The sequence below is a fragment of the Oncorhynchus mykiss genome, chromosome 13, assembly GCF_013265735.2.
Source record: "Oncorhynchus mykiss isolate Arlee chromosome 13, USDA_OmykA_1.1, whole genome shotgun sequence".
In the NCBI taxonomy this organism is placed as follows: domain Eukaryota; kingdom Metazoa; phylum Chordata; class Actinopteri; order Salmoniformes; family Salmonidae; genus Oncorhynchus; species Oncorhynchus mykiss.
In genome coordinates this window covers 64,850,169-64,877,668 of record NC_048577.1, presented here as the reverse complement: position 1 = coordinate 64,877,668, position 27,500 = coordinate 64,850,169, and the positions used below count along the sequence as shown (strand labels likewise).

The 27,500-nt window shown below is 45.3% G+C and overlaps 1 protein-coding gene across 9 annotated transcripts in view; it reads left to right on the top strand.

Moving 5' to 3' along the window:
• The window catches only part of LOC110487480 (brain-specific angiogenesis inhibitor 1-associated protein 2), a 146,996-nt gene that overhangs the window by 67,983 nt on the left and 51,513 nt on the right, over nt 1-27,500 (top strand). For all 9 annotated transcript variants that reach the window (XR_005035649.1, XM_036941956.1, XM_036941952.1 and 6 more), the window contains exons 4-5: nt 25,261-25,322; nt 26,412-26,483. Coding sequence is in view for 8 of the 9 variants with exons in the window: in XM_036941956.1 (XP_036797851.1) it covers nt 25,261-25,322; nt 26,412-26,483 (134 nt within the window). In the remaining variant the exon portion in view is untranslated. The remainder of the gene's footprint in view (nt 1-25,260; nt 25,323-26,411; nt 26,484-27,500) is intronic.

Here is a 27,500-nt window from a genome sequence, read left to right as displayed (position 1 = left end):
CCCAACTCTCTCCTGCCCTCGCTCCCACATCTCTTCTTTCTTCTTCTCTCTCCCTCCCCCAGCTTTCTTCTCCTCCTCCCCAGGTTCTCCCTCTCTTCTCTCCCTCCTCTCTTCTCTCTCCCTCTTTTCTCCTCATCACCAGGTTCTCTCTCTCTTCTCTCCCTCTCCAAGCTCTCTTCTGTCCCACATTTCTCTCCCTTTTTTCTCCTCCTGCCATCCCTCTTCCATCCATGTCTTCCTCTCCTCCCCTAACTCCCTCCTCTGTAGAAGGATAAGAATATGCTTAACAGACACTTATTACAATGGTGGCATTACCATCCACATATCTCAGTCATAGAAATAAATAAATGTTAAATATATGTTTCCTCAGTAAAGTAGCTTTCAGCAGAGTCAGAGCAGGGGAAACAGTCAAGTTAAAAACATTTTTTTTTTTTTTTTTTTACCTTTATTTAACTAGGCAAGTCAGTTAAGAACAAATTCTTATTTTCAATGACGGCCTAGGAACAGTGGGTTAACTGGCCTAGGAACAGTGGGTTAAATGCCTGTTCAGGGGCAGAACGACAGATTTGTACCTTGTCAGCTCGGGGGTTTGAACTTGCAACCTTCCGGTTACTAGTCCAACACTCTAACCACTAGGCTACCCTGCCGCCCCCCCCCCCAAAAAAAATGCTGTGGGACTATTCAAGGTGCTCTTTGACGAGGTTTTCACAAGATGGACTCTGTTATTTATTATCAACTGAAGTGACACGCCATGTTTTAGTTTTATTTATTAGACTTTAGAAGCCAGCACAGAGCCTGTGGTTATGTCTCAAATAACACCCTATTCCCTGTAAAGTGCCCTACTTTTAACCAGGGCCCATAGGGTGCCATAGGGCTCAGGTTGAAAGTAGTGCACTATATAGGGTATAGGGTGTCATTTGGGACACAGTGTGTGTAATTTATGATGCTCAGTGAAATGCTGAGCTCCATTTCCACAGTATATCCCCCCTGCTCAGGTGAAGAGTTCAGAGCTCTTCTCTGCTCTGCTCTGCTCTGGGCTCGTCTATCTGCCCTGCCAGCTGCCCTACATGGTTAGCCTCGGTTTCACTACATTCTGAAGCTATGAGACACACAGGATTAACCATACAAATAGAATTACTAGATTGGGTAATTAGCCTCTCAGTTGAGGGTACCTGTTCTAATAATACTATTTCTATGGGGTTCACCCCCTACATTGAGCCCTTTTTAAACTCCGACAATGGAAGTTTGGAATCTCATCCATTTGGTTTGAAGATCCAATGCAGATGTTTTGATCTCCATGTCTAATCATTTCTGGGTAACAATTAAGTATTTAATAGCTTCTTAGCAAAGAGAAATTTCACAAGCAAGAATTTTGCTCGGGCTGTGTGGGAGTGTTTTGAGTTGTGGAGGGGAAAATTAACTGTTATTGGCTGAGGTTTTGAACTGTCTTTTCTTATTGGTCTATTAACTCATTTACCCCATAGTGATGTCACCATGGAAGGCCAAAACTCCCTCCCACCAATCAGGTGGTCTTTTCAAATGGCTCTTGTGCTAAAAGAGCATTCTAATTATCTTAACAATTTCACAGTATTTTTCCAACCTGTGTGGAAATATATATAAAACACAGGAAAAACTCAAATAAATGAACTGCACTGGGTCTTTTAATAAAGTTCTGTTTAATGAAGGATTTGAAAGACGCTACACACACACAGCTAGAGGGATAGCTACAGTCTGCAGGGGACTAGGCCAGTTACAGTCTGCAGGGGACTAGGCCAGCTACAGTCTGCGGGGGGCTAGGCCAGCTACAGTCTGCAGGGGACTAGGCTAGCTACAGTCTGCAGGGGACTAGGCCAGCTACAGTCTGCGGGGGGCTAGGCTAGCTACAGTCTGCGGGGGACTAGGCTAGCTACAGTCTGCGGGGGGCTAGGCCAGCTACAGTCTGCGGGGGGCTAGGCCAGCTACAGTCTGCGGGGGGCTAGGCCAGCTACAGTCTGCGGGGGGCTAGGCCAGCTACAGTCTGCGGGGGATTAGGCCAGCTACAGTCTGCGGGGGACTAGGCCAGCTACAGTCTGCGGGGGACTAGGCCAGCTACAGTCTGCGGGGGACTAGGCCAGCTACAGTCTGCGGGGGACTAGGCCAGCTACAGTCTGCGGGGGACTAGGCCAGCTACAGTCTGCGGGGGACTAGGCCAGCTACAGTCTGCGGCGGACTAGGCCAGCTACAGTCTGCGGGGGACTAGGCCAGCTACAGTCTGCGGGGGACTAGGCCAGCTACAGTCTGCGGGGGACTAGGCCAGCTACAGTCTGCGGGGGACTAGGCCAGCTACAGTCTGCTGGGGACTAGGCCAGCTACAGTCTGCTGGGGACTAGGCCAGCTACAGTCTGCTGGGGACTAGGCCAGCTACAGTCTGCGGGGGACTAGGCCAGCTACAGTCTGCGGGGGACTAGGCCAGCTACAGTCTGCGGGGGACTAGGCCAGCTACAGCTCCACCTCAGTCCTCACATTCCAGGTCGACTAGTCAGAATACAACACAAGTAGCAGACGCCTTGTTTCCCTCTTCACCAACTCCCATGACATTCTCTGTTTACTTTACCATCAGGGTCTAATCATGGAGGAATCAGCACACTGTTATGTACTGTGGGAAATCAGGGCTCAAGTACCGTAGCCTACCTAGTGGTTGGAGGGAGTAGCACGTAATCAACATCTAACATCCCTCAGTAATTGCCAACCAGACCTGGGTTCAAATAATATTTGTTTTCTTTCAGTGTAGGATTGAGCCTACCTGATGTGATAGGACCAATGGAATAGTTCCCAAAGTGAAAGTGTCCTTCGGGAACTGGAACAGACAGGCTCAATAAAACCTTTCAAGTCATTTGAAAGAAAACAAATACTATTTGACACCTGACACCTTAAGTAGCATCTAACGGTGATTACCTTAGTAATGAAGAACACACACACACACACACACTGTAATGAGGATGACACAGGGGAAATTAGGCATAAAAAGTGATTTAGCGTAATTGTTTTTTTTTAGGTTAATGGATAGGATGCAGCTACAGAGCCTTCAGAAAGTATTCACACCCCTTTACCCAGATCTTGTTGTGTTACAGCCTGAATTTAAAATGGATTCCATTTAGTTTTTGTGTCACTGATCCATCCCTATTACTCCATCATGTCAAAGTGGAATTTTGTTTGTAGAACATTTCTGAAATTCATAAAAAAATGAAAAGCTGAAATGTTTTGAGTCGATAAGTATTCAACCCCTTTATGGCAAAAGCCTAGAGTTACAATGTGCTTAACAAATCACATGAGTTGTATGGACTCACTCTGTTTTCAATAATAGTGGTTAACATGATTTTTGAATGACTATCATTCTCTGTACCCTACATATACAATTATCTGTGAGGTCCCTCAATTGAGGAGTGAATTTCAAGCACAGATTCAACCACAAAGACCAGGGAGGTTTTTTAAAAGCCTCGCAAAGAAGTGCACCGAATATCCCTTTGAGCACAGTGAAGTTATTAATTACACTTTGGATGATGTAGCAAAACACCCAGTCATTACAAAGATACAGGCGTCCTTCCTCCCTCAGTTGCCGGGGAGGAAGCTGCCCAGGGACTTCCCTATGAGGCCAATGGTGATTTTAATGGTTAGAGTTTAATGGTTGTGCTATTAGAACAGAGGATGGATAAACATTGTAGTTACTCCACAATATTAACCTAAATGACAGTGAAAAGGAAGACTGTACAGATAAAATGTATTGCTAAACATGCATCCTGTTTACAACAAGGCACTTAATTTCTTTGCCACATTGTTACAGTATTACTTTACTTTTTGTCCTGAATACAAAGTGTTATGTTTGGGGAAAATCCAACACATCACTGAGTACCGCTTCATATTTTCAAGCATGTTGGTGGGTGCATTATGTTATGGGTATGCTTGTCATTGGAAGGGCTAGGGAGTTTTTTAGGATAAAAAGAAACTGAATGCAGCTAAGCACAGGCAAAACCTGGTTGTTGTCTTTCCAACAGACACAAGGAGTTGAAATTCACTTTTCAGCAGGACAAAAACCTAAAAGACAAAGACAAATCTACACTGGGATGGCTTACCAAGATGACATTGCATGTTCGTGAGTGGCCTAGTTAAATTTTTGATTCAAATTGACTTGATCCATACATACTATGGCAAGACTTGTTCAGAGCTCCAATCGTTGATGGGGCCGACCAATCAGCTGCTTAGAATCCAGGAAGCCATTTCTTGAAATACACACATACAAACACATACCCAAACAAGCCCACCCCAAAACCTGCAAACTCCCAGTTTGCAACAACAAAAACCAACACGCATCCCCAGTTACATTGCCTTGCGAAAGTATTCGGCCCCCTTGAACTTTGCGACCTTTTGCCACATTTCAGGCTTCAAACATAAAGATATAAAACTGCATTTTTTTGTGAAGAATCAACAACAAGTGGGACACAATCATGAAGTGGAATGACATTTATTTGATATTTCAAACTTTTTTAACAAATCAAAAACTGAAAAATTGGGCGTGCAAAATTATTCAGCCCCCTTAAGTTAATACTTTGTAGCGCCACCTTTTGCTGTGATTACAGCTGTAAGTCGCTTGGGGTATGTCTCTATCAGTTTTGCACATCGAGAGACTGAATTTTTTTCCCATTCCTCCTTGCAAAACAGCTCGGGCTCAGTGAGGTTGGATGGAGAGCATTTGTGAACAGCAGTTTTCAGTTCTTTCCACAGATTCTCGATTGGATTCAGGTCTGGACTTTGACTTGGCCATTCTAACACCTGGATATGTTTATTTTTGAACCATTCCATTGTAGATTTTGCTTTATGTTTTGGATCATTGTCTTGTTGGAAGACAAATCTCCGTCCCAGTCTCAGGTCTTTTGCAGACTCCAGACTTCTTCCAGAATGGTCCTGTATTCGGCTCCATCCATCTTCCCATCAATTTTAACCATCTTCCCTGTCCCTGCTGAAGAAAAGCAGGCCCAAACCATGATGCTGCCACCACCATGTTTGACAGTGGGGATGGTGTGTTCAGGGTGTTGAGCTGTGTTGCTTTTACGCCAAACATAACGTCTTGCATTGTTGCCAAAAAGTTCAATTTTGGTTTCATCTGACCAGAGCACCTTCTTCCACATGTTTGGTGTGTCTCCCAGGTGGCTTGTGGCAAACTTTAAACGACACTTTTTATGGATATCTTTAAGAAATGGCTTTCTTCTTGCCACTCTTCCATAAAGGCCAGATTTGTGCAATATACGACTGATTGTTGTCCTATGGACAGAGTCTCCCACCTCAGCTGTAGGTCTCTGCAGTTCATCCAGAGTGATCATGGGCCTCTTGGCTGCATCTCTGATCAGTCTTCTCCTTGTATGAGCTGAAAGTTTAGAGGGACGGCCAGGTCTTGGTAGATTTGCAGTGGTCTGATACTCCTTCCATTTCAATATTATCGCTTGCACAGTGCTCCTTGGGATGTTTAAAGCTTGGGAAATCTTTTTGTATCCAAATCCGTCTTTAAACTTCTTCACAACAGTATCTCGGACCTGCCTGGTGTCTTCCTTGTTCTTCATGATGCTCTCTGCGCTTTTAACGGACCTCTGAGACTATCACAGTGCAGGTGCATTTATACGGAGACTTGATTACACACAGGTGGATTGTATTTATCATCATTAGTCATTTAGGTCAACATTGGATCATTCAGAGATCCTCACTGAACTTCTGGAGAGAGTTTGCTGCACTGAAAGTAAAGGGGCTGAATAATTTTGCACGCCCAATTTTTCAGTTTTTGATTTGTTAAAAAGTTTGAAATATCCAATAAATGTTGTTCCACTTCATGATTGTGTCCCACTTGTTGTTGATTCTTCACAAAAAAATACAGTTTTATATCTTTATGTTTGAAGCCTGAAATGTGGCAAAAGGTCGCAAAGTTCAAGGTGGCCGAATACTTTCGCAAGGCACTGTACTAAACCCGTGATAGAGCGTCGGCAACCACAGTTACTAAACCCGTGATAGAGCGTCGGCAACCACAGTTACTAAACCCGTGATAGAGCGTCGGCAACCACAGTTACTAAACCCGTGATAGAGCGTCGGCAACCACAGTTACTAAACCCGTGATAGAGCGTCGCCAACCACAGTTACTAAACCCGTGATAGAGCGTCGGCAACCACAGTTACTAAACCCGTGATAGAGCGTCAGCAACCACATTTGCCGAACCCGTCACATCGTGAATCTGTACATTATATCCTTGTACAATCAAGTCCACCGCATAAGGCGGCGGTTCTGATTGTACATTTGCTTCAAAAACACCAAAGGATTATGGTCTGTGAAGACCAGTATAGGCAAGGCACTCTAGCCCACATATTCTTCAAAAAACTAGCAATAGCAAGGCTAGCAATAAAGCCAGCGTCTCTTGTTCAATGGTGGAGTACCTTGACTGACACGAGTTGAACTTACGGGAGAAGAAACTGACGGGCCGATCCACTCAGTCTTCATCTTCCTGTAAGAGAACCACACCCACCCCCACTATACTAGCATCTACCTCCGATCCACTCCCTCTTCATCTTCCTGTAAGAGAACCGCACCCACCCCCACTATACTAGCATCTACCTCCGATCCACTCCTTCATCTTCCTGCAAGAGAACTGCACCCACCCCCACTATACTAGCATCTACCTCCAATTTAAAAGGTTTTTCAAAGTTGGGGCGGCAAGCACTGGGGCACTACAAAGTAGCGCTTTAGCGGACTCAAAAGCGTAGTTACAGTCCTTGGACCACTTGAATGGTACCTTGGGACTAAGCAGAGAGGAAAGGGGAGATACTACCGTTGAGAAATTCTTACAGAAGGTACGATAGTACCCTACCATCCTCAGGAATCTGCGCAACTGTCGGCGAGTCGTGGGAGCAGGAAAAGCAACAATTGCTTCCACTTTGCCAGTTACTGGGCGCACTTGACCTCGTCCCACCTGCTTCCCTAAGTAAGTCACAGTAGCCTTCCCAAACTCACACTTGGCCAAATTGAGGGTTAAAGAAGCATCCACCAACCTCTGAAACTTTTCAAATAGATTAATTAATCACCACATCGTCAAGGTCACATACCTCTTTCACTCCATCTACAGTCACATACCTCTTTCACTCCACCTACAGTTACATACCTCTTTTACTCCACCTACAGTCACATACCTCTTTACCTCCACGGGAGGTGAGTGTAGCAGGGTGTTGCGTTCCCTCCTCCAAGAGGTGTATGTAACATGTAGCGATACGCTGGCGCACACACACACACTTGTTCATCTGTAAATGGAGTTTTTGGCTCTTGTTTATAACTTCCAAGAGCAGACCATGACATCAGAACACACACACACACACTCTCACGCACGTGCGCTCACATACACAGTGCTAGCTAGCGGCAATTTTTCCAGTGTTCCAGTAGTCTGTCAGACCTCTCTCCCTCTACCACCTCGCTCTGTTAGAATGGGAGCAGGGAGCTCTTTTCTTAGCTCAGCTCTGCTCTTTTCTTAGCTCAGCTTCTCACTCCCAGAGGTCCCTGCCTGCCTGCCTCCACCTGCTCTATATAGGTGACACGCAGTGCATGCTGGGAGACCAGTGGCTGACACAATCTCTCTCTCTCTCTCTCTCTCTCTCTCTCTCTCTCTCTCTCTCTCTCTTCTCTCGTTCTCTCGTTCTCTCTCTCTCTCTCGTTCTCTCTCTCTCTCTCCGTTGCTTTATTGTAGTAAAATTATCAGTAATAATGAACTAATATAAATAACAGCAGTATAATGATAGCAGTAAATTGTACTAGAATAAGAGTACATAACAGGGACAATAAAAGGTCAAACATGGAAAATGAACATGCTACTATTATGAACATGCCACCATTATTACTACTACTACCATTACCACCAACTGTCATCACAATTACATCAGTTCTGCAACTACCACCATTATTACTACTACTACTGCCATACCACCACCATTAGCATTAACATTACTACTGCCATACCCCCACCATTATCATCGTCATTACTACTACTGCCATACCACCACCATTATCATCATCATTACCACTACTGCCATACCACCACCATTATCATCATTGTTACTACTACCATACCACCACATTATCATCATTGTTACTACTACCATACCATTATCATCATCATTACTACTGCCATGCCACCACCATTATTGTCATCATCATTACTACTACCATGCCATTATCATCATCATTACTACTGCCATACCACCACCATTATCATCATCGTTACTGCTACCATACCACCACCATTATCATCGTCATTACTACTGCCATACCACCACCATTATCATCGTTACTACTACTATAACATTATCATCGTCATTACTACTGCCATACCACCACCATTATCATCACCGTCACCATTACTATTACCATACCACCACCATTATCATCATCATTACTACTGCCATACCATTATCATCATTGCTACTGCCATACCATTATCATCATTGCCACTACTGCCATACCACCACCATTATCGTCATCGTTACTACTGCCATACCACCACCATTATCATCATCATTACTACTACTGCCATACCACCACCATTATCATCATCATTACTATTACCATACTCCCACAATTATCATTATCATTACTGCTGCCATACCACCATCATTATCATCATCATTACTACTACTGCCATATCATCATCATCATTAATACTGCCATACCACCACCATTATCATCATTATTACCACTACTGCCATACCACCACCATTATCATCATTACCACTACTGTCATACCACCACCATTATCACCATTACTACTGCCATACACCCACCATTATCATCATCATTACTACTGTCTTACCACAACCATTATCATCATCATTACTACTATTGCCATACCACAACCATTATCATCATCATTACTACTGCCTTACCACCACCATTATCATCATCATTACCACTACTGCCATACCACTACCATCATCATCATTACCACTACTGCCATACCACCACCATTATCATCATCATTACTACTACTGCCATACCACCACCACCACCATCATCATCATTACTACTACTGCCATACCACCGCCATTATCATCATCATTACTACTACCATACCACCACCATTATCATCATCATTGCTACTACCATACCACCACCATTATCATTATTGTTACTACTACCATACTACCACCATTATCATAATTTCCACTACTGCCATACCACCACCACCATCATCATCATCATTACCACTACAGCCATACCACCACCATTATCATCATCATTAGTACTGCCATACCACCACCATTATCATCATCATTACTACTACTGCCATACCACCACCACCACCATCATCATCATTACTACTACTGCCATACCAACACCATTATCATCATCATTAGTACTGCCATACCACCGCCATTATCATCATCATTACTACTATCATACCACCACCATTATCATCATCATTGCTACTACCATACCACCACCATTATCATTATTGTTACTACTACCATACTACCACCATTATCATAATTTCCACTACTGCCATACCACCACCACCATCATCATCATCATTACCACTACTGCCATACCACTACCATCATCATCATCATTACCACTACTGCCATACCACCACCATTATCATCATCATTACTACTACTGCCATACCACCACCATCATCATCATTACTACTACTGCCATACCAACACCATTATCATCATCATTAGTACTGCCATACCACCGCCATTATCATCATCATTACTACTACCATACCACCACCATTATCATCATCATTGCTACTACCATACCACCACCATTATCATTATTGTTACTACTACCATACTACCACCATTATCATAATTTCCACTACTGCCATACCACCACCACCATCATCATCATCATTACCACTACAGCTATACCACCACCATTATCATCATCATTACTACTACTGCCATACCACCACCACCACCATCATCATCATTACTACTACCATACCACCACCATTATCATCATCATTGCTACTACCATACCACCACCATTATCATCATTGTTACTACTACCATACTACCACCATTAACATCATTACCACTACTGCCATACCACCACCATTATCATCATCATTACTACTAACATACCACCACCATTATCACCATCGTTGCTACTACCATACCATTATCATCATTACCTCTACTGCCATACCACCACCATTCTCATCATCACACCTACTACTTGTCCCACTATTTGTAGTAATAATAGTAGAGTTTTCCTGCTTCCTATGCAGATGTTATTATTCAGTGTCTCTCAGGCTGTGGCAGGGCTAATACATATATGGCTGCTAGAGGAGCTGTTGCTCCGTTACACATTAGTATCTTTGTTTTTCCTCTGGGAGTAGTAAGATAACATGTTCAGTATTTTCTGAGAATAATGAATCTCTTGGTGAGGAATATTTCTCACTGTAGTGGAGAAAGTACATCTCTGTCTCTACCTCCCTTGGTGTGAGGTGACCACATACACGCTCCTGTTTGGGTAGCCATGTCTTTTTATGTCTGCCGGTTTCTAAGGCCAATTGGTGGTCACTCAGCCTGTACTTGGTAAGGATCGGTCTCTGCTTCGTATCTCTGACAAGAGTGGTTGATGATGGAAGATCCAGATCATCAGTATATAGCAGGTGTTTTACCTCTGTGCCAAACAGTGTCCTGGGGCTGCAGAATGGTTCAACATGTCTGCTAATTCATTGATGAAAATGGTGAAGAGGTTTGGACTCAAACTGCAGCCTTGTCTCACACCTCACGGAAATAATGATGTTCATTTGGGTTTTGATTTTCTGTGTGCAAGTATTTTATTAAGCCAGAAACCTTTACCACCAAGCCCACTTTGGAGAATGTTGAACAACAGACCTTCGTGCCGAATGGAATGGTTTTTAAAATTCAATAAAGCAAGCAAAGATTTTGCCCTCTCTTTTAGGAGGGTGGACGTGTTTATTAATTAGCGAGTGTAAGGTGTGTGTGTATATGGTCAGTAGTGCGGCGGTTGGGAGAGGGCGAGTTATGTGGTGAATCACTCCTCTCCCCTGCTCCCTGATACAGTCGTGATTACTGTGGTAGAGGGTGCTGGGGAAATTACAGGCTGTCTGATTTCCATTGTCTTCAGACTGGAGTTTGGTCACACGAGAGGGATATTTCGCTCTCTTTACTCTCTCCATCTCGTCATGATTAGCAGTATCCTCTTCCCTCTGCTGTTTCCATTGCCTCTGTAGTCTGAAGCAGAGAAGTAGGATCCTCCTGGACAACGGATGACTCTGCTCCTCAGCTGAATCCCCGTACCTCAACAGGTAGATTCATGATCCTGTTTCCATTGCTTCAGTAGTCTGAAGCAGAGAAGTAGGATCCTCCTGGACAACAGATGACTCTGCTCCTCAGCTGACTGAGTTGGAAATGTTGCTGGAGGTCATTTCATAGAGACAATTCTCAAGTCTTTTGTTGTGTCGTTCTCCTCCTGCTTTGCACTAAGGTTACTATCTCCGTTTATCTCTGTCACGCTATTGAGTTTGACTGGGTCTGTCTTTCTATCCCTCTTTCTCTTTTTCTCTCAATATTTTTCTCTCTCCTCCAACTCTCCACGCTCTCTCTCTACTCTCCAAAATCTCCTCTCCTCTCTTTCTACTCCTCTCTTTCTACCCTCCTCTCCTCCTCTCTTTCTACTCTCCTCTCTCCTCTCCTCTCTTTCTACTCTCCTCTCTCCTCCTCTCTCCTCTCTCCTCTCTCCTCTCTTTCTACTCTCCTCTCTTTCTACTCTACTCTCCTCTCACTCCTCTCCTCTCTCTCTACTCTCCTCTCTCTCCTCTCCTCTCTCTCCTCTCTTTCTACTCTCCTCTCTTTCTACTCTCCTCTCTTTCTACTCTCCTCTCTTTCTACTCTCCTCTCTCCTCCTCTCTCCTCCTCTCTCCTCCTCTCTCCTCTCTCCTCTCTTTCTACTCTCCTCTCTTTCTACTCTACTCTCCTCTCACTCCTCTCCTCTCTCTCTACTCTCCTCTCTCTCCTCTCCTCTCTCTCCTCTCTCTCCTCTCTTTCTACTCTCCTCTCTTTCTACTCTACTCTCCTCTCACTCCTCTCCTCTCTCTCTACTCTCCTCTCTCTCCTCTCTCTCCTCTCTTTCTACTCTCCTCTCTTTCTACTCTCCTCTCTTTCTACTCTCCTCTTTCTACTCTCCTCTCTTTCTACTCTACTCTCCTCTCACTCCTCTACTCTCCTCTCTATCCTCTCTCCTCTCTTTCTACTCTCCTCTCTACTCTACTCTCCTCACTCCTCTCCTCTCATGTCTTTCTACTCTCCTCTCTCTCTCCTCCTCTCTTCTCTCTTTCTACTCTCCTCTCCCCTCTCTACTCTACTCTCCTCTCACTCCTCTCCTCTCTCTCTTTACATTGCAAATCTCTGTTTCTCATTTAAATTTCAGCGTTGCTACTTTTCTCTCCAGACATCCCCTCTCAAAACCACTTATTATCACTGTACATTATTACAGCTTCACTCCACTGTCACACCTCTGCATATCAGTACCCATAGCAGGTTTAATTGACAGACCCCCACAGACAGGCACTCCTGCGCACAGTGTTTTCTGTCACAATCAACATCACTGCAATGTATCTGTATGTCTCTTCGCACACTGCAGTACTCTACTCCGTACACGGCAATACTCCGTACACGGCAATACTCCATACACTGCAATACTCTACTCCATACACGGCAATACTCTACTCCATACACTGCAATACTCTACTCCATACACTGCAATACTCTACTCCATACACTGCAATACTCTGTACACTGCAATACTCTGTACACTGCAATACTCTGTACACTGCAATACTCTGTACACTGCAATACTCTGTACACTGCAATACTCTGTACACTGCAATACTCTGTACACTGCAATACTCTGTATACTGCAATACTCTGTACACTGCAATACTCCGTACACTGCAATACTCTGTACACTGCAATACTCTGTACACTGCAATACTCTGTACACTGCAATACTCTGTACACCGCAATACTCTGTACACCGCAATACTCTGTACACCGCAATACTCTGTACACCGCAATACTCTGTACACCGCAATACTCCACACTGACATCCTCCAGACTGACATCCTCCAGACTGACATCCTCCAGACTCTCTGAACTGTACTTCAGACTGCACACTCCAAACCCTGTCTATATTTCCACTAGATGTCCCTCAGTCCATCAGTCTCTGTATGAATGTATACAATCTGAAGGTTCTGTAACGCTGTACCCTCCTGAACATACCCTACTGTCTCTGTATAAATGTCTGTCTAAACACCCTCCTAAACAGACCCTACTGTCTCTGTATAAATGTCTATCTGAACGCCCTCCTAAACAGACCCTACTGTCTCTGTATAAATGTCTATCTAAACACCCTCCTGAACAGACACTACGGTCTCTGTAATGCTGTACCTTCCTGAACAGACCCTACTGTCTCTGTATAAATGTCTATCTAAACACCCTCCTAAACAGACCCTACTGTCTCTGTATAAATGTCTATCTAAACGCCCTCCTGAACAGACCCTACTGTCTCTGTATAAATGTCTATCTAAATGCCCTCCTGAACAGACACTACGGTCTCTGTAATGCTGTACCTTCCTGAACAGACCCTACTGTCTCTGTATAAATGTCTATCTAAATGCCCTCCTGAACAGACACTACGGTCTCTGTAATGCTGTACCTTCCTGAACAGACCCTACTGTCTCTGTATAAATGTCTATCTGAACGCCCTCCTAAACAGACCCTACTGTCTCTGTATAAATGTCTATCTAAACACCCTCCTGAACAGACACTACGGTCTCTGTAATGCTGTACCTTCCTGAACAGACCCTACTGTCTCTGTATAAATGTCTATCTAAACACCCTCCTAAACAGACCCTACTGTCTCTGTATAAATGTCTATCTAAACGCCCTCCTGAACAGACCCTACTGTCTCTGTATAAATGTCTATCTAAATGCCCTCCTGAACAGACACTACGGTCTCTGTAATGCTGTACCTTCCTGAACAGACCCTACTGTCTCTGTATAAATGTCTATCTAAATGCCCTCCTGAACAGACACTACGGTCTCTGTAATGCTGTACCTTCCTGAACAGACCCTACTGTCTCTGTATAAATGTCTATCTAAACGCCCTCCTGAACAGATCCTACTGTCTCTGTATAAATGTCTATCTAAACGCCCTCCTGAACAGACCCTACTGTCTCTGTATAAATGTCTATCTAAACGCCCTCCTGAACAGACCCTACTGTCTCTGTATAAATGTCTATCTAAACGCCCTCCTGAACAGACCCTACTGTCTCTGTATAAATGTCTATCTAAACGCCCTCCTGAACAGACCCTACTGTCTCTGTATAAATGTCTATCTAAACGCCCTCCTGAACAGACCCTACTGTCTCTGTATAAATGTCTATCTAAATGCCCTCCTGAACAGACCCTACTGTCTCTGCTGTTGTCCTACATGCAGGGGTGATGACGTCATGGTAGAACAAGTTACTGGGTCAGTAGGCTGTAGGGAGCAGCCGTGGCCTGGGACTACACAGACTCTGACAAACAAACACACAGAACTACACAGCCACCAGGCTCTGACAAACACACACACACACACACAGAGAACTACACAGCCACCAGGCTCTGACAAACACACACACACACACACACACAAGGAGAGAACTACACAGCCACCAGGCTCTGACACTTTTAGCACTGTGCTATCATGCCTCACACACAGACATACACTATATAGACAAAAGTATGTGGACACTCCTTCAAATGAGTGGATTTGGCTATTTCAGCCACACCTGTTGTTGACAGGTGTAAATGTTGCGCCCACCCATGCAATCTTTATAGACAAACATTGGCAGTAGAATGGCCTTAATGAAGAGCTCAGTGACTTTCAACGTGGCACCGTCCCAACAAGTCAGTTCGTCAAATTTCTGCCCTGCTAGGGGTTCCCCGGTCAACTGTAAGTGTAAGTTATTGAACACCTTTGGGATGAATTGGAACGCCGACTGCGAGCCAGGCCCAATCACCCAACATCAGTGCCCGACCTCACTAATGCTCTTGTGGCTGAATTGAAGCAAGTCCCCACAGCAATGTTCCAACTTCTAGTGGAAAGTCTTCCCAGAAGAGTGTAGGCTGTTTTAGCAGCACAGGAGGGACCAACTCCATATTAATCCCCATGATTTTGGAATGAGATGTTCGACGAGCAGGTGTCCACATACTTTTGGTTGTGTAGTGCGTTGATCAACAAGCTTCCTCCACAGAGGCTGAGGTCACTGGGAGAAGAGTTTTAAGAAGACAGTTGGATAGAAAGAGATGGGCGGGCTGAATAGAGAACTAGGGAAGGAGACATGGTTCATAAATAGAGTTAATGTGTGGGGTGCATAGAGAACTAGGGAAGGAGACGTGGTTCATAAATAGAGAGTTAATGTGTGGGGTGCATAGAGAACTAGGGAAGGAGACGTGGTTCATAAATAGAGTTAATGTGTGGGGGTGCATAGAGAACTAGGGAAGGAGACATGGTTCATAAATAGAGTTAATGTGGGGGGTTGCATAGAGAACTAGGGAAGGAGACGTGGTTCATAAATAGAGTTAATGTGTGGGGTGCATAGAGAACTAGGGAAGGAGACATGGTTCATAAATAGAGTTAATGTGTGGGGTGCATAGAGAACTAGGGAAGGAGATGTGGTTCATAAATAGAGTTAATGTGTGGGGTGCATAGAGAACTAGGGAAGGAGACGTGGTTCATAAATAGAGAGATAATGTGTGGGGTGCATAGAGAACTAGGGAAGGAGACGTGGTTCATAAATAGAGTTAATGTGTGGGGTGCATAGAGAACTAGGGAAGGAGACATGGTTCATAAATAGAGTTCATGTGTGGGGGTGCATAGACACGGATCATGTGGAAAATGAGCTCAAACCGCCTCTGCGTAAAGATTAGCTCTGTTTGTTGTAACATGCACCTGCACACACTGTCTGTCTCTGTCAGGGGTTTCAGCTGTTACCTGTATCACACATTATTAATCCTCCCATTATCAGTATTCATGTCGGTTTCCCCCTGAGGGATAGAGACTGTGTGCTAGGCACACACACACACACACACACACACACCTTAACACACCACTCCCTGATTGCATCAGTGTGCTGTGGGACAGGGTCACCTGAAGAGAGATTGCTGATGTCATATGAAGGAAAAGGTGTAGGAGAGGACAGTGTTAACAGTGTTTGTTAATAGCTACACACACACTTTCTTTTTTGAAACCGCTCCCATGGCAACGACCCTAGCATTATGCTGCTTCCGTGACAACCTATAGTGATTCCTGTCTGACCTTCACTGATTGATTCACAGCTTACGCTCCTCTCAGGCTCTCCTCTCCTCTCAGGCTCTCCTCTCCTCTCAGGCTCTCCTCTCCTCTCAGCCTCTCCTCTCCTCTCAGGCTCTCCTCTCAGGCTCTGCTCTCTTCTCCTCTCAGGCTCTCCTCTCCTCTCAGGCTCTCCTCTCCTCAGGTGTTTTCTGTCTGTGATGGTGATGACTACATATCAGTGTTGTAATGAGAAAGCTTCCATCCACTAACCGAGGGGATGTGGAAAGGGTCTGTGTTTACTCCACTGAACTCTGTTTATATCTGGGACTGTCAGACGTGCTCACTTGTTGCTCTGCAGGTGTGGACTAAAATAAGCTCACCTGCAGAGAGAGACACACACACACACACACACACACACACACACACACAGGCCTATTGTTCTCCATGTTGCTGTGGTTGGTGTTAGGATGGAGAGGGGTGTAATACACTGATACATCACTGTGGTATTTATTAGTGGGGGGGGTGTTCTCCTATCAACCCGTTTGTCATAGCAAAGCTGAGTGGTGATTAGCTGGTATGCGGACATCCTTGTTGAAGCTGCCAAACCTCTCCGGTTTCTGCTGGCTGCTGGTTTCTGTCACACACACACCATCATTGCACACAGCCTAGTCGAACAAAGTTTCCTAATAACGTCATATATTGATTCTATCTCAGGCTGTGAGTCCCAAATGACACCCTATTCCCTATATAGTGCACTACTTTAGACCAGAGCCCTATGGGCCTATAGACTATAGGGTGACATTTGAGACACATGAATCTGATTCTGTCTAGTAGTCTCTGCAGTAACCATGCCAACGTGTTTTTTTTTTGTTTGCCCGATTTTCTGTTTGATACAAGATAAAAGTTGTCATGGCAACAATGAACATTTCCATTGCAATGTCATGCTGGAAACATCCTCATGTTATCCCAGTGAATGACATCTGAGCAACTCCAGCATCATATCTCCACCTGCTTGACATCTGAGCAACTCCAGCATCATATCTCCACCTGCTTGACATCTGAACAACTCCAGCATCCTGCAACGTGTCTCCACCTGCTTGACATCTGAACAACTCCAGCATCATATCTCCACCTGCTTGACATCTGAGCAACTCCAGCATCATGCAGCGTGTCTCCACCTGCTTGACATCTGAACAACTCCAGCATCCTGCAACGTGTATCCACCTGCTTGACATCTGAGCAACTCCAGCATCATATCTCCACCTGCTTGACATCTGAACAACTCCAGCATCATATCTCCACCTGCTTGACATCTGAACAACTCCAGCATCATGCAGCGTGTCTCCACCTGCTTGACATCTGAACAACTCCAGCATCATATCTCCACCTGCTTGACATCTGAACAACTCCAGCATCATGCAGCGTGTCTCCACCTGCTTGACATCTGAACAACTCCAGCATCATGCAGCGTGTCTCCACCTGCTTGACATCTGATAAACTCCAGCATTATGCAGCGTGTCTCCACCTGCTTGACATCTGATCAACTCCAGCATCATGCAGTGTGTCTCCATCTGAACAACTCCAGCATTATGCAGCGTGTCTCCACCTGCTTGACATCTGATCAACTCCAGCATCATGCAGTGTGTCTCCATCTGAACAACTCCAGCATCATGCAGCGTGTCTCCACCTGCTTGACATCTGATCAACTCCAGCATCATGCAGTGTGTCTCCATCTGAACAACTCCAGCATCATGCAGCGTGTCTCCACCTGCTTGACATCTGAACAACTCCAGCATCATGCAGCGTGTCTCCACCTGCTTGACATCTGAACAACTCCAGCATCCTGCAACGTGTCTCCACCTGCTTGACATCTGAACAACTCCAGCATCCTGCAGCGTGTCTCCACCTGCTTGACATCTGTATTATTCATTCCTGCTTTATTCCAAAACATCATGCAACATATTTTCCCTTCATCCTATAGGTCTTCTGTTGTAAACAACGTGCCTGTTGAGGAAATCCTGGGTTGTACTCCGTAGGAAACTGGGGAGTACTGTGTGTGTGTGTGTGTGTGTGTGTGACAACGTTGTCATGGTGTCTGTATGGCCATCCCTCCAATTGCTACCCATTTGTTAATTGATCCAGCCACTAAGACGCGGCCAACAGAATGCCCGGTTCCCTAAGCCCCTGGGGGCTGTGATCAGGGGATCAGTATTATCTGTAATCAGCTTAGCAGGCCTGCCTGACAGGATGTTATGGCCTGCTCTTGTGCTTCTTGGATCGACAGACGATCAGTGTTGTAACACTCACTCAGGAAACATCTCCATAGTCTTAGAAACGCTTCCTCTGCTTCGACAGACAGACAGAGCGACAGACAGACAGAGCGACAGACAGACAGAGCGACAGACAGACAGAGCGACAGACAGACAGAGCGACAGACATCATCTCCTTCATCTGCCATCATCTGTGAAGAGGAGGTCTAGCACATGGTCTCTCAAACACACAATGAAGAAGAAAACATCAGTCTACCTGGTACACCATTCAATCTAATCAGTCTACCTGGTACACCATTCAATCTAATCAGTCTACCTGGTACACCATTCAATATAATCAGTCTACCTGGTACACCATTCAATCTAATCAGTCTACCTGGTACACCATTCAATCTAATCAGTCTACCTGGTACACCATTCAATCTAATCAGTCTACCTGTTACACCATTCAATCTAATCAGTCTACCTGGTACACCATTCAATCTAATCAGTCTACCTGGTACACCATTCAATCTAATCAGTCTACCTGGTACACCATTCAATCTAATCAGTCTACCTGGTACACCATTCAATCTAATCAGTCTACCTGGTACACCATTCAATCTAATCAGTCTACCTGGTACACCATTCAATCTAATCAGTCTACCTGGTACACCATTCAATCTAATCAGTCTACCTGGTACACCATTCAATCTAATCAGTCTACCTGGTACACCATTCAATCTAATCAGTCTACCTGGTACACCATTCAATCTAATCAGTCTACCTGGTACACCATTCAATCTAATCAGTCTACCTGGTACACCATTCAATCTAATCAGTCTACCTGGCACACCATTCAATCTAATCAGTCTACCTGGCACACCATTCAATCTAATCAGTCTACCTGGCACACCATTCAATCTAATCAGTCTACCTGGCACACCATTCAATCTAATCAGTCTACCTGGTACACCATTCAATCTAATCAGTCTACCTGGCACACCATTCAATCTAATCAGTCTACCTGGCACACCATTCAATCTAATCAGTCTACCTGGCACACCATTCAATCTAATCAGTCTACCTGGTACACCATTCAATCTAATCAGTCTACCTGGTACACTATTCAATCTAATCAGTCTACCTGAAATACAGTTTAGATTTCTGTTTATAAACCACAATATCAAGGCTCTAGGTTACAACTACAACTTAGCTAATCACATGAGTATGGACAGACAGTCAAAACATGCCCTGTTTCTGTGATTATATGTAACTGTTTTTACTTTCAGAGAACGAGTAGTTCTACTGTGTTCTCCCTCTACAGGGTTAGAATGAGTAGTTCTACTGTGTTCTCCCTCTACAGGGTTAGAATGAGTAGTTCTACTGTGTTCTCCCTCCCTCTATAGGGTTAGAATGAGTAGTTCTACTGTGTTCTCCCTCTACAGGGTTAGAATGAGTAGTTCTACTGTGTTCTCCCTCCCTCTACAGGGTTAGAATGAGTAGTTCTACTGTGTTCTCCCTCTACAGGGTTAGAATGACTAGTTCTACTGTGTTCTCCCTCTACAGGGTTAGAATGAGTAGTTCTACTGTGTTCTCCCTCTACAGGGTTAGAATGACTAGTTCTACTGTGTTCTCCCTCTACAGGGTTAGAATGACTAGTTCTACTGTGTTCTCCCTCTACAGGGTTAGAACGAGTAGTTCTGGTCTGATGAGATACAGACCATTCTAAACCCCACTGATACGTTCTGTCTGATGAGATACAGACCAGTCTAAACCCCACGGATACGTTCTGTCTGATGAGATACAGACCATTCTAAACCCCACGGATACGTTCTGTCTGATGAGATACAGACCAGTTTAAACCCCACTGATACGTTCTGTCTGATGAGATACAGACCAGTCTAAACCCCACTGATACGTTCTGTCTGATGAGATACAGACCAGTCTAAACCCCACTGATACGTTCTGTCTGATGAGATACAGACCAGTCTAAACCCCACTGATACGTTCTGTCTGATGAGATACAGACCAGTCTAAACCCCCACTGATACGTTCTGTCTGATGAGATACAGACCAGTCTAAACCCCACTGATACATTCTGTCTGATGAGATACAGACCATTCTAAACCCCACGGATACGTTCTGTCTGATGAGATACAGACCAGTCTAAACCCCACTGATACGTTCTGTCTGATGATACAGACCAGTCTAAACCCCACTGATACGCTCTGTCTGATGAGATACAGACCAGTCTAAACCCCACTGATACGTTCTGTCTGATGAGATACAGACCAGTCTAAACCCTCACTGATATACGTTCTGTCTGATGAGATACAGACCAGTCTAAACCCCACTGATACGTTCTGTCTGATGAGATACAGACCAGTCTAAACCCCACTGATACGTTCTGTCTGATGAGATACAGACCAGTCTAAACCCCACTGATACGTTCTGTCTGATGATATACAGACCAGTCTAAACCCCACTGATACGTTCTGTCTGATGAGATACAGACCAGTCTAAACCACACTGATAAAAACTTAGATCAATCAGCATCTTAACATTAGATCTGAGATGGTTCAGAGTCTTAACATTAGAACTGAGATGGATCAGAGTCTTAACATTAGAACTGAGATGGATCAGAGTCTTAACATGAGAACTGAGATGGACCAGAGTCTTAACATTAGAACTGAGATGGACCAGAGTCTTAACATTAGAACTGAGATGGACCAGAGTCTTTTTAACATTAGAACTGAGATGGTTCAGTCTTAACATTAGAACTGAGATGGACCAGAGTCTTAACATTAGAACTGAGATGGATCAGAGTCTTAACATGAGAACTGAGATGGACCAGAGTCTTAATATGAGAACTGAGATGGACCAGAGTCTTAACATTAGAACTGAGATGGACCAGAGTCTTAACATTAGAACTGAGATGGACCAGAGTCTTTTTAACATTAGAACTGAGATGGTTCAGTCTTAACATTAGAACTGAGATGGACCAGAGTCTTAACATTAGAACTGAGATGGATCAGAGTCTTAACATTAGAACTGAGATGGACCAGAGTCTTAACATGAGAACTGAGATGGACCAGAGTCTTAACATTAGAACTGAGATGGACCAGAGTCTTAACATGATAACTGAGATGGACCAGAATCTTAACATTAGAACTGAGATGGACCAGAGTCTTAACATTAGAACTGAGATGGCCCAGAGTCTTAACATTAGAACTGAGATGGTTCAGAGTCTTAACATGATAACTGAGATGGACCAGAGTCTTAACATTAGAACTGAGATGGCCCAGAGTCTTAACATTAGAACTGAGATGGTTCAGAGTCTTAACATTAGAACTGAGATGGATCAGAGTCTTAACATTAGAACTGAGATGGACCAGAGTCTTTTTAACATTAGAACTGAGATGGCCCAGAGTCTTAACATTAGAACTGAGATGGACCAGAGTCTTAACATTAGAACTGAGATGGACCAGAGTCTTAACATTAGAACTGAGATGGACCAGAGTCTTTTTAACATTAGAACTGAGATGGTTCAGTCTTAACATTAGAACTGAGATGGACCAGAGTCTTAACATTAGAACTGAGATGGACCAGAGTCTTTTTAACATTAGAACTGAGATGGTTCAGTCTTAACATTAGAACTGAGATGGCTCAGAGTCTTAACATTAGAACTGAGATGGACCAGAGTCTTAACATTAGAACTGAGATGGACCAGAGTCTTAACATCAGAACAGAGATGGTTCAGGCCCCATCTTCTTAACATCAGATGGTTCTGAGGACTTGATGGACGTTGTTCTCTGATTCCTTTGAGTTCTCTGATAGAACTTTAAGAATTTAAGTTTTGACAGATATCTAAGGTTTGAAGACTTAGACCCTTTAATGTTATTTAGTAAAGGGTCATCAAACACAGAACTATAAGACTAGTTTTGACTTTGTGGTCGAGGTTCTTCACAAATATTTCACACATTTAATAAATGTGCTATTTGAAAATGTATTTCCATTGTAAATGGCTTTGCTTTAATCAGAAATGGACTTTGGGTCTGGCTATTTTACCCATGTGTATTTAGAGTAGAAACGTAGTCTAGTCCATAGTCCTCTGGTGTTAAAGGAGGGTTTGGACTTGGTAATGGGAACCTGTTTCCATCCTCTTTGTAATGTCTCTCTCTCTTCTTCTCTCTCTCTCTGTCTCTCTGTGTGTATTTCTGTCTCTCTCTGTGTATTTCTGTCTCTCTCTGTGTATTTCTGTCTCTCTCTGTGTATTTCTGTCTCTCTCTGTGTATTTCTGTCTCTCTGTGTGTATTTCTGTCTCTCTCTGTGTATTTCTGTCTCTCTCTGTGTATTTCTGTCTCTCTGTGTGTATTTCTGTCTCTTCTCTGTGTATTTCTGTCTCTCTCTGTGTATTTCTGTCTCTTCTCTGTGTATTTCTGTCTCTCTCTGTATTTCTGTCTCTTCTCTGTGCATTTCTGTCTCTTCTCTGTGTATTTCTGTCTCTCTCTGTGTATTTCTGTCTCTTCTCTGTGTATTTCTGTCTCTCTCTGTGTATTTCTGTCTCAAGGTCTGTCCTTCTCAATCTAGATATTGTGTTCCTTTTCTTTACAATGCATTGCATAATCAGAAGAGGCAGCGTGTAGGTATATTAAAAACACCAGGACACATCGTCCGCTGGCTGCATGACTCTCCCTCTCCTTCTTTAGTTCTCTCTCTCTTACTCCTCTTTTGTTTGGAGATTAACTGTTGTTTTTTGTTTATTATTTGTCATATTGCCAATATAAAGATCAACCCAACCAATATGTTTGATCTCCACATAAAACAACAGCAGTTATGTAAAGTTTGAATAATCTATATTTTTTGCTTGTACCACTTTTTGAAGTTTCTTTCACTACAACTTCTTTAGAAGATGTCCTTCTCGTTTATTTGCATCATTTCCTTCCCTCCTCCTTTCCTTTCTGTCTTGTTTAATGTGTCATTGTATTTTATTTATCTGTTAAATGTGTTTCCTGTTGAGACATCCAAATGTTCCACCATGCACCATCCTGGCTACCAGTCTGTCCTCTGTCTGTTAGTGCGTCTGTTGTGTCGTTGTGTTGCTGCATGGGCTCTCTGCACACTGGGATCTCTCTTGCTCTCTCTCCTCTCTCCTGCTCTCTCTCTCTCTCCCCTCTCCTGCTCTCTCTCTCTGCCCCCTCTCCTGCTCTCTCTCTCTCTCCCCTCTCCTGCTCTCTCGCTCTCTCCCCTCTCCTGCTCTCTCTCTCTGCCCCATCTCCTGCTCTCTCTCTCTCTCTCCCCTCTCCTGCTCTCTCTCTCTCTCTCTCTCCTGCTCTCTCCTGCTCTCTCTCCTGCTCTCTCTCCTGCTCTCTCTCCCCCCTCTCCTGCTCTCTCGCCCCCCTCTCCTGCTCTCTCTGCCCCCTCTCCTGCTCTCTCTCCCCCTCTCCTGCTCTCTCTGCCCCTCTCCTGCTCTCTCTGCCCCCTCTCCTGCTCTCTCCTGCTCTCTCCTGCTCTCTCCTGCTCTCTCCTGCTCTCTCCTGCTCTCTCTCCTGCTCTCTCTCCTGCTCTCTCTCCTGCTCTCTCTCCTGCTCTCTCTCCTGCTCTCTCTCCTGCTCTCTCTCCTGCTCTCTCTCCTGCTCTCTCTCCTGCTCTCTCGCCCCCCTCTCCTGCTCTCTCGCCCCCCTCTTCTGCTCTCTCGCCCCCCTCTCCTGCTCTCTCTCCCCCCTCTCCTGCTCTCTCTCCCCCTCTCCTGCTCTCTCTCCCCCCTCTCCTGCTCTCTCTCCCCCCTCTCCTGCTCTCTCTCCCCCCTCTCCTGCTCTCTCTCCCCCCTCTCCTGCTCGCTCTCCCCCCCTCTCCTGCTCGCTCTCCCCCCCTCTCCTGCTCTCTCTCCCCCCTCTCCTGCTCGCTCTCTCTCCCCCCTCTCCTGCTCGCTCTCTCTCCCCCCTCTCCTGCTCGCTCTCTCTCCCCCCTCTCCTGCTCGCTCTCTCTCCCCCCTCTCCTGCTCGCTCTCTCTCCCCCCTCTCCTGCTCTCTCTCCCCCCTCTCCTGCTCTCTCTCCCCCCCTCTCCTGCTCTCTCTCCCCCCTCTCCTGCTCGCTCTCCCCCCTCTCCTGCTCGCTCTCCCCCCTCTCCTGCTCTCTCTCCCCCCTCTCCTGCTCGCTCTCTCTCCCCCCTCTCCTGCTCGCTCTCTCTCCCCCCTCTCCTGCTCGCTCTCTCTCCCCCCTCTCCTGCTCGCTCTCTCTCCCCCCTCTCCTGCTCGCTCTCTCTCCCCCCTCTCCTGCTCGCTCTCTCTCCCCCCTCTCCTGCTTGCTCTCTCTCCCCCCTCTCCTGCTCGCTCTCTCTCCCCCCTCTCCTGCTCGCTCTCTCTCCCCCCTCTCCTGCTCGCTCTCTCTCCCCCCTCTCCTGCTCGCTCTCTCTCCCCCCTCTCCTGCTCGCTCTCTCTCCCCCCTCTCCTGCTCGCTCTCTCTCCCCCCTCTCCTGCTCGCTCTCTCTCCCCCCTCTCCTGCTCGCTCTCTCTCCCCCCTCTCCTGCTCTCTCTCGCCTCTCCTGCTCTCCTCTCACTCGCTCTCTCCTCCCACTCTCTGCCCTGTCTGTAGTGAGGGATGTTTGTTGACATCTGCTCTGTGTGTTTCTCTTTAGGGGACGTGCTGTTTCAGATGGCTGAGGTCCACAGACAGATCCAAGTACAGCTAGAGGAGATGGTGGGTATATGAACCTTCATAAGGAATTTATGACACAATCGTAAGCAGATTGCTAGAGGAGATGGTGTACTGTAGGAATAGAGGTCAAATAACTTTGATTTAAATGCTGAGCTGTAGTCTAAGAACAGCATTCTCATGTAGGTGTTCCTTCTGTCCAGGTGGGAAAGGGCAGTGTGGAGTAAAGTAGAGATTGTGTCATCTGTTGGGGAGGTACGCAAATTAGAGTGGGTCCCAGGGTGTCTGGGATGATGGTGTTGATGTGAGCCATGACAAGTCTTTCAAAGCAGTTCATGGCTACAGATGTGGGTGCTACGGGGCGATAGTCATTTAGACTAGTTACCGTGGTGTTCTTGGGCACAGGGACTATGGTGGTCAGTGAAGACACTTGCAAGCTGGTCAGCGCATGCGCCGAGTATGCAACATGGTAATCCGTCTGGCCCTGTTAATGTTAACCTGTTTCAAGGTCTTACTCACATTGGCTACGGCGAGTGTGATCACACAGTTGTCTGGAACAGCTGGTGCTCTCATGCATGATTAAGTGTTGCTTGCCTCGAAGCGAGCATAGAAGGTATTTAGCTCGTCTGGTAGGCTTGCGTCACCGGGCAGCTCGCGGCTGGGTTTCCCTTTGTAATGCGTGATAGTTTGTAAGCCCTGCCACAATAAAGACACGCCCCCTCCCCTGAGCGTACCTGAAGCTGCCGTTCTGTCCTGTTAATAAAGACACGCCCCCTCCCCTGAGCGTACCTGAAGCTGCCGTTCTGTCCTGTTAATAAAGACACGCCCCCTCCCCTGAGCGTACCTGAAGCTGCCGTTCTGTCCTGTTAATAAAGACACGCCCCCTCCCCTGAGCGTACCTGAAGCTGCCGTTCTGTCCTGCCGATGGATAGAAAAAACAGCTGTTGTAAAACCAGCGTTATAAGCATGTATTTGTGTTACTCTAAGGCTTCGAATATATGATGTTCCTCCTATATGATCACATGATCAGGATGAACACCTGGTCCTAACTCTGTTCTGTTGTGAGAGTGATGTCACCGTTTAACCCTGTGCTTCTCTGCACCCCACAATCTCTCCATCTGTCCGTCCATGCAGCTGAAGTCTTTCCACAACGAGCTGCTGTCTGAGCTGGAGAAGAAGGTTGAGCTGGATGCTCGTTACCTGACGGTGAGCATCTGACCAAATGGCTGAAACACACACACACACACACACACACACACACACACACACACACACACACACTAGGGCTGTGACGATATCCGTATAGCAATGGTTTTTCCATGCCAAAAAATGAAAACACAAAGCATATTTAACTCTTTGTTCCTTTTAAAAACCTGCTGTAGAATATTGTGTGCTGTAGCTTGGGGGGAAATACAGGACTCTGGATGACAACATAATGATGTTTGTTTCCAACATGCGGGCTGTTTTCCTTAAGAAGTTTTAAATCCGCTTTCTTTTCTGTTTCCTTCCCAACATACTAACGATTTTCATCCCGGCCCAAACACACACACACACACTTTGTGTTTGAACAGCTACCCTTTCACCTACTGTCCCCCGTCAGCACCACAGTTATTCAGCACCACAGTTATTCAGCACCACAGTTATTCAGCACCACAGTTATTCAGCACCACAGTTATTCAGCACCACAGTTATTCAGCACCACAGTTATTCAGCAACACAGTTATTCAGCAACACAGTTATTCAGACCATGTCTGTCTTTCACCTACTGTCCCCCGTCAGCACCACAGTTATTCAGCACCACAGTTATTCAGCACCACAATTATTCAGCACCACAGTTATTCAGCAACACAGTTATTCAGCACCACAGTTATTCAGCACCACAGTTATTCAGACCATATCTCTCTTTCACCTACTATCCCCCGTCAGCACCACAGTTATTCAGCACCACAGTTATTCAGCACCACAGTTATTCAGCACCACAGTTATTCAGACCATGTCTGTCTTTCACCTACTGTCCCCCATCAGCACCACAGTTATTCAGCACCACAGTTATTCAGACCATGTCTCTCTTTCACCTACTGTCCCCCATCAGCACCACAGTTATTCAGCACCACAGTTATTCAGCACCACAGTTATTCAGCACCACAGTTATTCAGACCATGTCTCTCTTTCACCTACTATCCCCCATCAGCACCACAGTTATTCAGCACCACAGTTATTCAG